Below are 16,274 nucleotides of genomic sequence, written 5' to 3'. Positions count from 1 at the left end.
CCCATTTCACTCTTAAATTACCTTTTTAATTAACATACCTTAAATGAAGTTATATATACTACAGCATGGATACAGCATGTCCCGTTTAACATATGATCTTAGTCCCATTAGGAGATGGAGCAAGGATAAATTAGTCTAATTGTATGTTGAATCACATTAAATTAGTGTTTTGGAATTGAAATTAGAGAAAATATATTTTTTAAAAATAAATTAAATTTTTTATGGTTTTAATTTCAAGGAATCAATTACATGCAACTGAGCATGGCATTTTACGACCATTAATATATATATATATAATTGTTGGTTAAAATTTATACTTCATATGACATTTAAGATATAACAAACCTTATACTAATATGTCATGAGATAATTAACAATATGTTAGGAAATCATTAATTAAATATGCAACTCTATATTTAATTAAATATGCAAGATAAATTAATAAATTAATAATAAATAAATAAAGAACCTGGACCGAGGCTAGTATTGGATACTATGTCCTTAAGACAGATTCGCCCCGCTATGGTGCTAATGGACTCAGTGACATCTATCTCCCAGGATACAATGGTCTACATCCACCAGTAGCAGCATTACAAACTCGTGGATACGGCGAACCTCCTCCGTGTAATACTCTCTCTGACTCAAAAAAACATCTATACTATATAAATACTGAATTTGGTGCAATCGGAACCAAATGGTTCGGACTAATCTTAATATAGCTCGATAAAATTGGATTAGGGTCTAAGTGGTTCGGACCACTTAACCTATGGTTTGAACCCACTTGGGTTGGGTTCAAGTCTAGAGAGGGAGAAAGAAGAAAATCAAAATGAACCACTTGCCAATGATCCAAAGGGAGGTATTTATAGAAACAGAAATGCCTTTTCGGATTAAGTGTATCTCTTCATTATTGGACACAACCATTGCAATAGGTTGCAATGGTTCACATGGTGTCTGTTTATCACTAGACACATCTATTCCAATAGGTTGCAATGGTTCACATGGTGTCTGTTCACCAATAGATACATCCATTCCAATAGGTTGCAATGTGCCTTTTCGAGTGGGTGCAACCATGAGTTATAATGGTTCGAAAAAAGATGTAACCCTTTAAAAAAAACTAAAAAGTGGTTTTTTTAATTTAAAAGGTATAACCCTTTAGAAAAACTCAAAATATGGTTTTTTAATTTAAAAGGTGTAACCTTTTAGAAAAACTAAAATATAGTTTTTTAATTTAAAAGGTATAACCTTTTTGAAAAACTAAAAAGTAGTTTTTTTTTAATTCAAAAAACCAACCACCCAAAAAACCCACCCATTTGTGAAACCCATTAAAATAAGCCCAGCCCAAAATTAGGCCCAATCTAAAATTCCAAAAAAAGAATAATCTGGACTTTACAATTAGGCCCAAGCCCAAGCCTAAGCCCAAGCCCAAGTCCAAGCCCAAATTTGGCTTATTTAAATTTCAATTGGTTTTAACATTTTTTCCATGTGGGACAAACACTTCCCACATTTTACATACCCATTTAGGCTTATCAAAACACCATACTTTGGAGCTAATTTCTCATTCACCCGGAAACGGATTTAAGAAAGTAAATATACCACATTCATCTCCTTGCGGAGAGAAATATGCTCGTCTAGAGATCCGCAAAAAATTCTTAGCAGAATCTATTCCAAATCTCATCCAAAGTTTATGTTTTTAATACCCCCGTTTCCAACAATCCCCCACATTAATGAAAATTTGCATAAAATGCAAAAGATGATCATGCAGACACTAGAGAGTATAGTCGAAAAGTTACTGCATCAAGATAGGTGGCTTTTGGCTTTGAACCTTCCCTAGTGTATTGCTATCGAATTTACTAGCTAACCAGTGAACGCGATGTCTTGAACTGTTCAGCCGTTTGTGAAAATCAAGACAATAACAAACACACAGTAGGTTTCCTCACAAAGTTGGTTCTCATTGTTGTGTTCGTTTTGGCCCTGAACAAGTCCTGGTATTCAACGAGTGCTCTAGAAAACTTAGTCTTTATAGTTCTCATAGAAGCGGCCCCACTTCACACTCATATAGGTGACTTCTTATTAAGAGTATCCTACCATACCCCACTTGAATTTTCAAGGTATAAGAGTCATTAAAAGTGTAACTTATCCTAATCCTCGCTGTAGGTAGCACTGTCTCATCATAGAAATGGGCAGAAGATTTATATCTTCCCAGTGCTTCTGGTGAGTCAATAAGAATTTTTATTGTCCCTTTAAACCTAGATCTTGGGATCTCCAGTCAACTAGGTTGGGTTTCCATTAAGGTGACTCGTTAGTTTTCGGCTTTTAATCATATTCCCCTCGATGATCTGTACAATTGCTCTCTAATACAACCCTCAATTTTATATGTGGCCACAAGGTTGTGTTTAGAAATATTAGACTCTGCAGAGATTTCTCCAGGTGAGAGCACCTGTATACTTTGTGCCCTAAAATTGCTTATTGTTAGCAATATCATTTTTTTTAGTGGCACAGGTGTAGACTTACATTGAAATATCCTTTAGGTGAAGTCTATTGACTTTCCTATTTGATTTATTCAAAGTTTCTAACTTTGAGTTATATTAAGAATATACAACTACAACTTTAATATAAAAGACATATCCACTCTTGGATTTGAAGTCTTTAATATCCCATATCCAAATTACATCACTGTTACACCTCCAATTTAGTTAGATACCTCGATCTATGCAATATTGGATTTAGGGTGTATCTCAACTACCCAATTTATTATTTTTCAGTGATCCGATCCTGGATTGAAAATGTGCAATTAAACACAGTTATTAAGATGCCTTGCAATCTCAACCAATGATATACTTTGACTAGTATTTATATTTGAAATTTACATCTACAAAAGTTAGCTAGGCTTTTGTTATCATAACTAGTATTATCTCAATCTTACTCTATTGAGAATATACTATATTATCAGATGTTAAATCTTTCATATCAAATATACAAATCAGTATATCATTTATTTTTTAAGGCATACAATGACTTACGCATCACATTTATGTCATTGTCTCGGTAGTAGCTTTAATCCATTCAAGGACTTATAAGCTTGCACACTTAACTTTTCAACTGGAACAAATAACTCAACACTTCAACTAAAAAAAGAACTCTTCTAGTTGTTCCATAATATTTTCCTCGTAGGAAATAATATGCACTATTGTTATAATAATATAAATGATTTTTGGTTCTATCCTAAAGCTCTTAGGACTTGGAACCCCCCACATTTATAAGTATATCTATTAAGATGAGTGACTCGTAACAAATTTCATTTATGGATAATATCTCCCCACAACTTTGGGATAATCCTGAAATTTTATCTCTAATGTATTTATTATGATTTTTCAACTATGAAAGTACCATATATTAAATACTTCACCTCATCTACCTTTTCAAGGCTCCATATTCGCTTCTCAACAAGCATATATAACAGTCTCTAGTGCATATGTACTCACTTTATCTCTAGCATATTCTTATAATAATTCACTGACATTACCGTGAATTAATACTAAAGATATTAGGGCAAACTACAATGACCTCCCCTGAGGTTTGGCCTAATTGCAACTAAACCTGAGGTTTGTCATTTTTTTGCAAAGACCCCCCTATGTCAAAATTTGCTATGAATTTACTTATTTACCCTCATTATTATATTATTAAAAATATTTAAAATATCTAAAAATATGAAATGACTATTTTACCCTTATACTTACAACCACAAATTTTTTCTTTTCTTTTCATCCTCCAATGCTTCTCTTTCCCCTCTCCTCTCTCTTCAGCCGCTACTCTAACCCAATCGCCGTCGCCACCACTCAACCTCCTACCACCACTATCTCTCTCCACCAGACCTATTTTCACGTTTCAATCCCAACTACGACACATGATATGTATATATATACACAAATACCTATATATTTATATATATGTATATGTATGGAAATTTATATCTCAAAGCGGGTTCATGTTGAGACTTGAGCATCTTGGTGTCGGTGGAGAAAACGAGGACGGCGTTGGTGGAGGAAGATCCACAATCGGCGAATATCTCAGATCGGCGTATAACTACAGCAAATCATTCTTCCGACACAGACCCATCTGATCCGGTCCAAGTAAACCCCGTACCTTAGGACCATCTTCTTCCAAGGTCAAGATCATCGCCAGATCTTCGGTTTTCTTCTTCATGCGACCGTCGAATAAGTGGGGAACAGGCCACCATTTATCTGTCGCCTACCCCACTCCCCAATCGTCACACCTCTCAACCTCCTACCACCACCACTAACAATCACTTGATAAAATCAAATATTGATATCGTGATTTAAAGAAATTAACTCCTTTCCAAGGAGTGATATAATCTCTGGATTGTCTTCTCCTCTAATATGATCGTTTCTGGTTTCAGCCTTTCATGTTGAAGATGAAAATTAGAATTTTTTTTTTTTGGTTTGTTTGTTTTCTCCAATTAGGCTTTTTGTAAAACCCATCATTGAAATATTAAAATGCCCTTTTGGATTGGGGTTGAAACTGTTTTCAGTGTCTTTTTATATTTGTGTTTTGAGATTGTGTGTCTTACAGATGGGGTCGGTTGCCTTATTGTTGCTTGTTCATCAATTGTTTTTCAATATATACAATATATATTGTAAATGGGTCCTTTTTTTTTTTCTTTTTTTCTTTTTTTAACTTGCTATTGGTGTTGTTGGGGTTCATATATATATATATATATATATATATATATATATTGTGTAATACATATTAAAGAATATATATTGTATTATATTATAAGCAGAATGAACCCATCAGCAATGACTCATTTATAATATAATACAATGAACCCATCAGCAATGACTCATTTATAATATAATACAATATATATTCTTTATAATATAATACAATATATATTCTTTAATATGTATTACACAGTAAATATATATATATATATATATATATATATATATATAGTGTGTACTAATTTGGGAAATAAGATGAATTAGAAAAAATAGATGGTTGTTATCAATTTATTATTAATTTGTTTCAAAAAAATAAATGTTGTTTTAATTAAATATAATTAATAGTCTCTTAAATATATTTTGATTAAACTTTAATTATTGTAATTACATTTTAATAAAATTATCTGCATATAATATATATGTTTATATATAATGTATGTATATATGTATATGAATGATAAAGACCTATTTGGATTTGCATTTGAAGTTTAATTTCATGCTTTGGTCTCATTTATATATAAAGGGTAATTTGGTCCATTAATGCATGATTTTTTTGGTTATTTCATGACACTTTAAGGGTAATGAGGTCGTCTAACTTAGTTGATGGGCATTTTAGTCACTTCAACCAAATTTTCTGACAAAAAGTATATTTTTTTGTATGGAGGGGAGGTCTTTGCAGAAATGGGCAAACCTCAGGGGAACACAGTGCAAAAAATGACAAATCTTAGGTTTAGTTGCAATTAGGCCAAACCTCAGGGGAGGTCATTGTAGTTTGCCCAAGATATTAAGTACAATAGGCTCTAATTAATATTTTTTTTTTTTACATCTTATATATTTATAAATTGAGTTATTTATGTTTAGGTTCATATTAAGTCAATCATATTAACATATTATAACCTTTCATGTGTCACACATCACATAACTCAATCATTTAAGCAAATAATTATCTTATTATTTAAGCTTTGGATACAATCACCACAGAGTGAGCACTCACTTCTCAGCTATCATTACTAGTTAAAAGTGAGTTCTTAACTATCATTACTAGTTTAGATTAAGTACACTCTTCTCATATCTCACTACTAGGTTATGATGAGCACCCACTTTTCAGTTATTACTGCTAGCTTGAAGTTAAGTTTGTTTAGCTATCAATTCTAGTAGTTCATAACTTTAGTACACACTTATCTAAGTAGTCTACCTTGGTAGTAGAGTAATTTGCTTTGAAGAATATTCTTCAAAAACTACTACTTTACAAGTAGTATTATTCCCTCCTACATGAGCAGATATGATGAATAACTCAAATAGCTTATGGCTGAAATAGCTACTCATCACCCTCGTATTTTTTACTACCAAGTTGAGAGCTAGAACCAACTAATAGATTTTCCATCTTCCTCTTAGGTTCTGTGCACCTTATTAATCATTTTAGCTTATACCTAAGCTACCTTGTTTGCAACTCAGAAACATTTTAGCTTTTAGCTAAATTGTTAATTAGAGCTAACTAGTTTGATTTAGCTTGTCTCAGTCTACTAGCTTAGTGTATTCATAACATTTTCAATTAAACTCTTTAGAGTTATCAAAAAATCTTTTCTTATTTAGCTCATTCACAGTTATACGTGTCTTAGACACTAGTATAGATCTTTCTCCCTTGACTATTGGAAGAATTGACATACTTAGACTAATCAATTTTTGTCTGTTGTATTAAATACACAAATCAGTCATGAACTCATACAAAATTAATAATATCACACATTAAATAAGTTATATTGTAAAATTAAATTATTACGTACACTAAGTAATTCAACTACATATCTCAATATTATAATCTCAAATAATAAACTTTTGTAAAAATAATATTGAGCTTGCATAACAATATAGTTTCATATTATATCACATGATTAATTATATCACATAATTAATTTAAGAAAAAAGATTTGTGGCTCATTCTCCAATAAACATATTAGAAAATTAGGGCCAAAAGATGTAGACGTTCTAGCCTACAAGAAAATGATATGCACTGATGTTATAACCTATCAAAGGTTTTATGTAATGATCCACTCCATCACATAGTATGATATTGTCTACTTTGGGATCAAGCCCACACGATTTTGTTATTGGGTTTTATCTCAGAATGCCTCGTACCAATTAGAGATAACACCACTACATTAAATTACTTTACGGTGTGGGACTGTGCACCTGTAACTTGCTCAATGTGATAACATATCAGTGCCTCTTGCACCCGCCCACGGCACACCCACCCACAGGTTGCCACATTATAGGTCTCACTTTAACTTTCTTAGGAGAAAGTACAACCTTAGTTAGACAGCCCCACATTTGTAAAAATTTATAGGAAGGTTTTTGACTTTTCCATAATTCATATGGTGTCACATTCGTTTTCTTTAGAGGTATTTTATTGAGTAAAATAATTTGCAGCAAGCAGAACTTCCCTCCACAAATTCTGAGTTAAACCAGAACTTATCAATATGGCATTCATCATTTCTTCATGAATGATACCATATTTTAAACAAATATCAGCACATTATGTTTTGTATTCACAAATTCTAAACCTCACTTTTGTAATGTTTAAACATTTCTAAGGTTTATCTTTACTTCGTAACAAATATACATAACAGTATTTTGTGCAACTATTGATAAAAGTAATGAAGTACCTTTTTTCACCTCTAGTTGGCACATGTTTAAGGTAATGTCATATACTTCATAATATCATATTACAAAATTAAAATAATTTAACCAATATTGAATTATATATATATAAATAATTCAATAGTCTACTTATATAACATGCTTCAATTTCATATAATATTGAACACATCAATATTTAGCATATTATCATATAATAATGTATAAAATATTATTTTAGTATATCTTAACTATTAGTATGATATATACTTATTTATATCTTAAATAAAAGCATATAATAAAATCTACCCAAGGAACGAGTCTGTCTTAAGATTGTTGGTTAAAATTTATGCTTCATGTGATATTTAAGATATAACAAACCTTATATTAATATGTCATGAGATAATTAACAATATGCTAAGAAATTATTAATTAAATATGCAACTCTATATTTAATTAAATAAGCAAGATAAATTAATAAAATAATAATAAATAAATAAATAACCTTGACCGAGGCTAAAATTTGGCTTATTTAAATTTCAATTGGTTTTAACATTTTTTCCATGTGGGACAAACACTTCCCACATTTTGCATACCCATTTAGGCTTATCAAAATACCATACTTTGGAGTTAATTTCTCATTCACCCGGAAACGGATTTAAGAAAGTAAATATACCACGTTCATCTCCTTGCAAAGAGAAATACGCTCGTCTAGAGATCCGCAAAAAATTCTTAGCGGAATCTAGTCCAAATCTCATCCAAAGTTTATGTTTTTAATGTTCCCGTTTCCAACAATAATCATATGAGTTTAATATTAGAGTTACTTTATTTACATCACACGAGTTTAATTATTATATTTTCCAAAGAAAAACACAAGTTTATTAGTTGGATAATATTGCAGTGTGAATACCGTTCAAAAAATATATTGCAGTGTGAATACCATAAAGTGAACGCAGTTAAATGGAAGGAAATAAAACTTAAAATAACCATTCTTTCTTTCTTTTTTTTCTTTTTTTCTTTTTTTCCCTTCTTAAGTAAGGTGAATCCATTTTTAAAAGCCCAAATTAAAAAAACATCCTTACCTTGTAATGCCAATATGCCTTTGGGTTGGGTCGTTAAGACTCTGGGTTGGGCTTCGGCATATCATCTGACATATTTATTATGTCCTCTCAAGGCCCTTTTGATTAGGTTTTACATTATGTCTTTTTACTCAGTTGATGGGCATTTTAGTAAACTCAACAAACTTTTTTGGACAAAAATGACTGAATTTTGTACTGATGGAGGTCTTTGCAAAAACGGGTCAAATCTCAGGGGTCATGTTGCAAAAAAATACAAACTTCAGGTTTAAATTTGCAATTAAATTAAATTTAAGGAGATATCATTGTAGTTTATTCTTTTTATTTTTTCCTATCTTTTCTCTGCAGTATCAAAACCTTGACATAGAGTTTGAAAGCTAAGACCCCCAAATTCGCAATAGACCAGTCTCGAAACTCTCAAGGCCAATTTGATTAGGTTTGTATATGTTGTTAGAGATTTTTTATTTTTTATTTTTTATTTTTTATTATTTACAAGAAACACACCATTCACACATATTATTATTTGGTTATGGAATGGGCTTAACAATAAAAAGAAACTCACATGCGACACCACATCACATGTGAAAGATAATGCAAAGAAATCCAATGAAGAAAAAATTAGCAGTATTGAGAGAGACCCAATAGCCATTATTATTATTATTATTATTATTATTATTATTATTATTTTATTTTTTTATTTTTTCATTTTTTATCATTGCAAAGGTATGAAGGTCAAGTTATTAGTGGCGAGACAAAAACCAAACAAAAAGACATACAAATTTTGAAGCAATGCAAGAAAAAATGTTAAATAAGTTTCAGATTTTGCGAAGGTCTGAACTCCCGGTTTGTTGTGTATAATTGCCCATTTTATATTCAATGCTTGAAGACTATTCTTATTTGTAAGTATTTGATAATCGTATTTTAAGTTTTGCAATTTACGTTTATTTTAAAGATTTTATTTAAATACATGCTAAGAAGTGATTAAGGAGTATGCTGTAAGCTAATTAAAAGTTTCCAGGAAAAAGAAAATATTTTATTGTGATGCACAATGCTTATTAGATAAATTGTGCAAAATATTAAAGTTCTAGCAGATGCCAAAACAAGAATTAAAATGCTTGACTCCAACAAAATTGTGAAAGGAGTTGACATACCAATACACCACAAGTTAGATGGTAGTAAAAAGTGATTGAATTGATAAAATATTATATTTTTTTTTAATAAAAATGATCAAATATTAAAAGAATTAATTAAGAATTAATTGCTAGTAGTAAATGTTTTAAATTAGCATTAGTTAAAAAAAAAAAAAAGAAAAAAAAAAAAAGAAAAAAAGTAAGCACCCGCATGATCATGATGCTACATGTTATGAGGGGAGTCTTATTCAATGTATATCGAATTCGGATAGGAAGTAAAATAGATATATATGAGTTGAGTGTTAGTTTCAATTAATAATTTAAATTTTTGAGTTGAATTGCGAAACACTTACCCGTTAAAATTGATATCAAAATTAATAACTAATAGCTTAAGTCCACTTACACCCAAACAAAGAGAAAATGGCATGAAAGAGAGAAATTTCAATTCGAGGGCCATATATCATGCTTTTGGAAAGAAGGTAAATAATTTTTATATATTATTAGGATGTACTCTATTATCTGGAGCAGTTGCAAAGGCCGAATAGAAACTTGCTTTTATGTATACTAGAGTAATAGATGATCAAGGACGGCAAGAGAAGAAAGAATTCTTGGCAATTGCAACACCAACAACCTTCATCTGAAAAGCAAGAAAAGTCCAATTAGGTGATGTGAGAGTAGATTTCAAGTTCTATTATTTGAACTTGGAGGTTGCTCGCAATAGGTGAGTATGACGGAATAGCGAAGAGCGACAATAAGAAAGAAGGTGTTTGGTTCAAGGTGAAGGTATGGAGGAGCGTGTGAAGAAGAAATTTGAGCTAAGTTGGAGATTGTTCAAGTGTGCATCAAATTCAACGTTCCTAAATTCAACATAATTTAGTATCCTTTTCTGTTTGGTACTTTTCAAAAGGTTTGGACTTGTGGAGGAAATCATTTCTCACTAGGTTGCTTTTCATTTTAGAGCTAGTGATTAATATCCTAACTTCTTGTTATGCAAGTTGTGGAATTCTTATCTTACAAGAAACTGTAATTGAATACTCTATAAATAAAGTTAAGATTGAGAAAATATTGTATAAGAAGAAAAGTGTTTAGAGTTGGAGAAAGAAAATTGTACAAGTAAAAGATTGTGGTATATAATTTTGAACCACGTAAATCTCATCTTATTTGTGCATATGAGCTTTTTTTTTGCTCTTATTTACTTAATGGGTCATGTATCCTTTACTTTTTTTCCCAAAAGCTGTTATAAAATTACTGCAATGGGTTACTTTTAGACAACGATCTTAAAGACATTTATTTATAAATAAATAAAATATATTGAATTTTTCATTCAGTCCAGCAATTATGGAAAACATTCAATTTAGACGATCTGAGTCTGCCATTCTGCCTTGCCTTTCCTCGATTTTGCATCCAGAAATTGGTTTTTTTATTCTATAGAAATAACATGGACGTGTGGGTTTCTTCCCAAGATTAAAAAAAATAAAATAAAATAATGTTAACATATGCATTTTGTCATTCCTCATGAAATACTGTCTACCTAGCCAATTGAGTATTAATATACCGACCCTTGGAAATTTAGCTTGCAATATATATATATATATATATGTTGCAATTCCTTTTCATAATCATGCTTTATATATCAGAATTTATCTTTAACTTAAAGTAGGTCAGTGTCATAAAAATATGTTAATTTTTGGTTATGATTCTATCGTACATGTTTTTTCCCATTATGTGTAAAATTTGATATTTATATGTATAGACAGATGTTCATGTCCTCCTTTTATATATTCTGAAATAAAATTTCCTAGCTTGCTGAAAAATGTGTAGATAAATGTGGTTTAATTGATATAAAGGAGGCAGATTTTGAAATTTATAGCAACCTGACGGTACATTTACTTCCCCCAACCATTATCAGTGCTACATTATACAGCATCTGCAACAACTTCTGTCGAGTCCAAGCAAGCTGTCATGACTCTGAACAATCCTTAGTTAAGAAATCCCTACCATCTCTCTCTCTCTCTCTCTATATATATATATATATTCACACACACACACGCACACACACACACACACACATATATATATACACATTCATGGATAAACATTTCAATGTCTCTTCATCAATGCCACAACTACTTAAACGGAGCCTTATGTGTGATGCAATAATGGGTACCTAATATACTTTTATGAAATGTTAAATAAAAAAATACTACTATTAAATAACAGTAAATTAATATGGTAGAACCATTGTTGTTTCATTTACTTGATTTTGCTTCACTGCATGTGAGCTGGCTGCTTGTAATTCAATCATAAAATTTGACCAGCATGGATTTACTAAAGTGGTTGAAGTTGAATCACATTAAAGAATATATATATATATATATATATATATCATACAAATACACTATATGTTTTTGAGATCCATCTTCACCTACTTAAGGATATAAGTAGAAGCAATATATTTTTGAAACTTAAAAAAGCAAAAGAATTCAAAAAAAAAAAAAAAAAAGTTAATTTCAAATACAAAGAACAAAGAATAATGAGATTAATTTATTGTTCTTTATTTTCACTTATTATTATTTTTTATTTTCATATACAAAGAATAATGAGATTAAGCCCTGTTTTGCATGCTATGTGTTTTAGTCGTCATTTTTTTTTTTTTTGTCAATATCAAAACAATCGTTTTATTATAGGAGTGTTTTGGATAGAAATCGGAACCATATTTGGTAATGAAAATTTATTTTGAGAAATTCACAAATTTGTTTTAATTCCTATACCAAAATAAACAATATCACCAATAATTTAGTGATATGAGTTTTAGCCAAAAAAATCTGATATGTTAAATCTGATATGTTATAAACTATTTCAAACTAATATCAATGGTTCCAAATATAATATGGGCCCGAATTTAAATATTAATATTAATATTAAAAAAACAATATCATAAAATTTTTCAGACATACCCTTACTCAGTAAAATATAAAATAGACGGTCATAATTGTCACATTCTGTAACAAAAATCGATCTTATCTTCCCTTTTATATAATTGGCCCAGGTTCGATTCCCCATCCTATATATGTCAGTTGCTTTAACCAAAAAAATATAAAAGAAGGGGTCAAATTTATCTTCTTGCTATAACAAAGTGTGAATACTACATATAAATATTTTTTCTTCAAAAATTCATATATAAAAATATACTATTGGCTCGAGTGGAGGGTACACTTTATGTCTAGGCACATGCATGTAATGTGCTGGTTTCTCTGGAGTTTCAACTGTGCCCCTCTGGGTCTGAGCAGTGACATGAAGACTCTGTATGTATCTCCACCAAATTAGCCCAAGACTTTCATCAAATTGACCACATGACTGAGGTTAGCTTCCATATTTGTTACCACATGGGGAGCAAAGTCATAAAACCACATTTAACTCCATTTATTACTCTCAACCGTTCCCCACCGCCCTCATTTCATCTTTAAAAGGAGATTCACATCACTCATCTTAGTTACCAAGTGAGAGAAAAAACAGTGTATTCCAGAGAGAGAAACAGTGTATTCTAGAGAGAGAGAGATGGCAAAGTGGTACTGTATCATGGTGGTTCTTGCTTTAGTAGTGGTACACACCACTGCTAGAGATGTGCCGGTGGCCACTAACAACAACAAGGGTCTGGATGACCAGAAGAACTTTGTCAACTTTGGTGGACTTGGTGGCTACTCCGGCATTGGCAGCAATGGACTGCCTATTGGTGGAGTTGGCGGTGGAATCGGTAGCGTTGGTAATATTGGAGGTCTTGGTGGAGGCGCCGGCATCGGTGGTGTAACTGGGATAGGTGGGCTCGGTGGCTTGGGCGGCGGCGTTGGCGGCGCCGTAGGTGGTGGTGTTGGTACTGGTACTGGTGGCAGTGGTGTTCTTCCATTTCCTTGAAGTTGAAGTTGAAGTTGTTAGTTACTATGGTTGGTGCATGTCTTCAGTTACTTTAATTAGGACTCAACTGTTCCTAGTGTTTGGCTGTTAAGCTAGTTTTATTTGTGAGAGGTTGTGCACTGTTAGTTGACTTGTGTTTTTTTCCCTTGAAAATGTGCTTCTGGTTTTGTATGTCATTCTGATTAGCGCACCAATATAATAGATATATAAAGCTATTTTATTGGGTTCAATATATTTATGTACCTTTTTTTTTTTTTTTCTCTCTCTCTTTCTTGTGCCATATGACAAAGGTGGTTCATGGACTGGAAAGTCCTCTCATTTAGATTCATGCATTATTTTTTGTTCACTTTATTAATTTATATTTTCAAACTACTAAATGGTCAGATAATTTATCATTTTCCTTTCCATGTTAAACCAGATTTCAAAATGGTAACAAAGACAAAATAAAAATTGCAAGTTCAAGCTAGATTAAAAATAATGCATGATTTGAACTTTAAACTGTTATGATATCATGAGAGACATGAGTTCATAGAATTAATATTATGTCTATGTCTAGGAGTAATACTACAATGTGGGATTCATTTTTGTTAGGGACTTCAATAAAGTCCGACAAAAACTCTTTGTCAATAATAAATAAAATAATTAAAATATTTCAATTAATGTTTGACACATCAACAACGACAACAAAAATCAATAGCAGTTCATCTTTTCCCTATACTCATGTCCAAACATAGTGATATTGGAGTAGGGTCGGGCCTCCTTTTAAATTGCTGCAAGACATGTTGTCCCAGTTAATTGAGGTACTAGAGGAGAGTCCAATCAATTTTACCTCTCAAATTAATATTTTCCATTCTTCATAGGGAAAATACTTTTCCCTTCTCATGAATTATGCTTCTTGGACTGAATTTTTCTTAAAAAATACTATTATACAAAAGGAACCATGTATACCATCCGCCTTTTCCATACTTAGCTATTGTCACCTCCCTTTTAATGAATTGGAGTACTTAGCTATTGTCACGTTCCTTTTAATGAATTGGAGTCCCATCATAAATGTCAAATGGCTCAAAACCGCTCATTGCTTATGTATGTTTGGTAGCCTTATTGAAGTTTTGAAATTAGAATTGAATTTCTGATTTTAAATCCATTGTTTGGATATTACAAATTGATTTGGGATTGAGATTGCATTGTAATCTCAAACATTCCAAATCGACAATTTGAATTCATAATTCAACCAAAGATTTTCAACACTAAAACAAAATTAACACAACACCCCTTTCTCTCCCACCATGCTCACTCGACCACAGCACTAATGCAATTAATATCAAAACGGGATAAAAGAAAAATCCAACTGTAACATAATATAGTGGCTCGTTCTCGTTTTTTTCTGATTTTATTATTAAATGAATTAACATTTAGTTCAATCTTATTCAAATTTGTCTTATATATTGTATATGTGTCCATATAATTATATTGCAATGTAATAGCACAGGACCAAGGCACATGATCGAGCATTCGATTTCGTATCAAAATTATAAGAAAAACGCAATAAGCGATACAAAATTTTTAAAATATCATGAACCTTTGTTTTATATCATGAATTCGTGATTATATAGTAGGTAACATGATACGTATATAGATTTTATTTATGGTATATATTAAGAAACTCTTCAGCACTTGAATTTGCACATGCAAGCACGGGTGAAGAAGTCCACTTGGTGGCATGATCCTTTCAAAGCCTTGTCCTGCTTCTTGCAGTGCTTCTCACAGTTGGACGAAACCAAACACACTCCGGTCCATGTGTTGCTCTTGCGCTCACATGTTTTCTTCTTCGCGTGAGCTTTGTCCGCAGCTACGAATTCTGCATCACACCACCACAAAACATTAACAAATTATAAGAGACTAATGTGCTAATGTGGAAATCAACTGAGAGTCCAGAACAACCGGTTGTGGTGGATCTCACAATATCAATCCGGACCGAGTTAGAAAATTAATTATATGAGTAGAGACGGCCTTTAACAACAATGTGGTGGATTCCACAACACCGATCGGGGATTGAGTTAGAAAATTATGTTAGGGGTCAGGGGTGGGGGTTTTTGTAATTTCAATTGGGTCTTATGTTAAAAAAATATATATATTAAATTTATATTTATATATATATATATATATATATATATATATATATATATATATATAGGTCTATGTGTTGGCCGTTGGACCGATCCTCTCACGTCAATTTTGGTTATAATTTAAAGAAAAATTATATTCTTGTCGACTCCCGACATTGCCAATCCTTGAAGCCCTTTTGTTGGGCTCACATGATTAGTGAGCCTCTCCCAATGGCAATGTCGAGAGTCGGTTATCGTAGAATGGTTGAAATGTATAATAACACACATGCATAATGATGATGATGTAAAATGACAAGCTACTAACCAGTGTTGATGAGGAGGAAACCGATGAGAAAGACCAGAAGCAACTTAGATGTATTTCCGGCCATTTCTCACTTTTATTCTTTTTTCGGGAAGTTCTCACTTTTACTCTGAAGAATAAGGTAAGCATATAGGGGTATTTATAGGGCTGCATACAATACATAATATAGGGCGTATTAAAATGCAGCAAATTTCGGGAATTTGAATGGACAATATCGCATGTGGTTGTTAGACCAATTAGTGGGTCTAAATTTCCATAAAATAAAACAAAAATAAAGGAAAATTGAGGTTTGAATTGGCAAATTAAACATCCTTTTTTTAGTGAAAATTTCACAAGCACAAAAATATAGAACA

At 31.6% G+C, this 16,274-nt stretch overlaps 2 protein-coding genes across 2 annotated transcripts; one reads left to right on the top strand and one right to left on the bottom strand.

Moving 5' to 3' along the window:
- The first annotated feature begins 13,060 nt into the window (after positions 1–13,060).
- On the top strand, positions 13,061–13,724 carry LOC132306723 (glycine-rich protein 23). Its single transcript, XM_059804247.1, has one exon. The coding sequence runs from the start codon at positions 13,141–13,143 to the stop codon at positions 13,492–13,494; it is 354 nt and encodes a 117-aa protein (XP_059660230.1). The 5' UTR covers positions 13,061–13,140; the 3' UTR covers positions 13,495–13,724.
- A 1,264-nt stretch (positions 13,725–14,988) lies between these two features.
- Positions 14,989–16,032, bottom strand: LOC132310197 (defensin-like protein 1). The gene is made up of 2 exons (XM_059808406.1): positions 15,925–16,032; positions 14,989–15,352 (listed from the first exon to the last, which is right to left on the bottom strand). Exons 1-2 carry the CDS (start codon positions 15,986–15,988, stop codon positions 15,162–15,164), a joined length of 255 nt encoding a protein of 84 aa, XP_059664389.1. The 5' UTR covers positions 15,989–16,032; the 3' UTR covers positions 14,989–15,161.
- Positions 16,033–16,274: the final 242 nt, after the last annotated feature.

The sequence above is a fragment of the Cornus florida genome, unplaced genomic scaffold, assembly GCF_030987335.1.
Source record: "Cornus florida cultivar Cherokee Brave unplaced genomic scaffold, ASM3098733v1 CherokeeBrave_3.0.0_Hap2_Chr05, whole genome shotgun sequence".
Classification (NCBI taxonomy): Eukaryota; Viridiplantae; Streptophyta; class Magnoliopsida; order Cornales; family Cornaceae; genus Cornus; species Cornus florida.
This window is presented reverse-complemented; position numbering and strand designations above follow the sequence as displayed.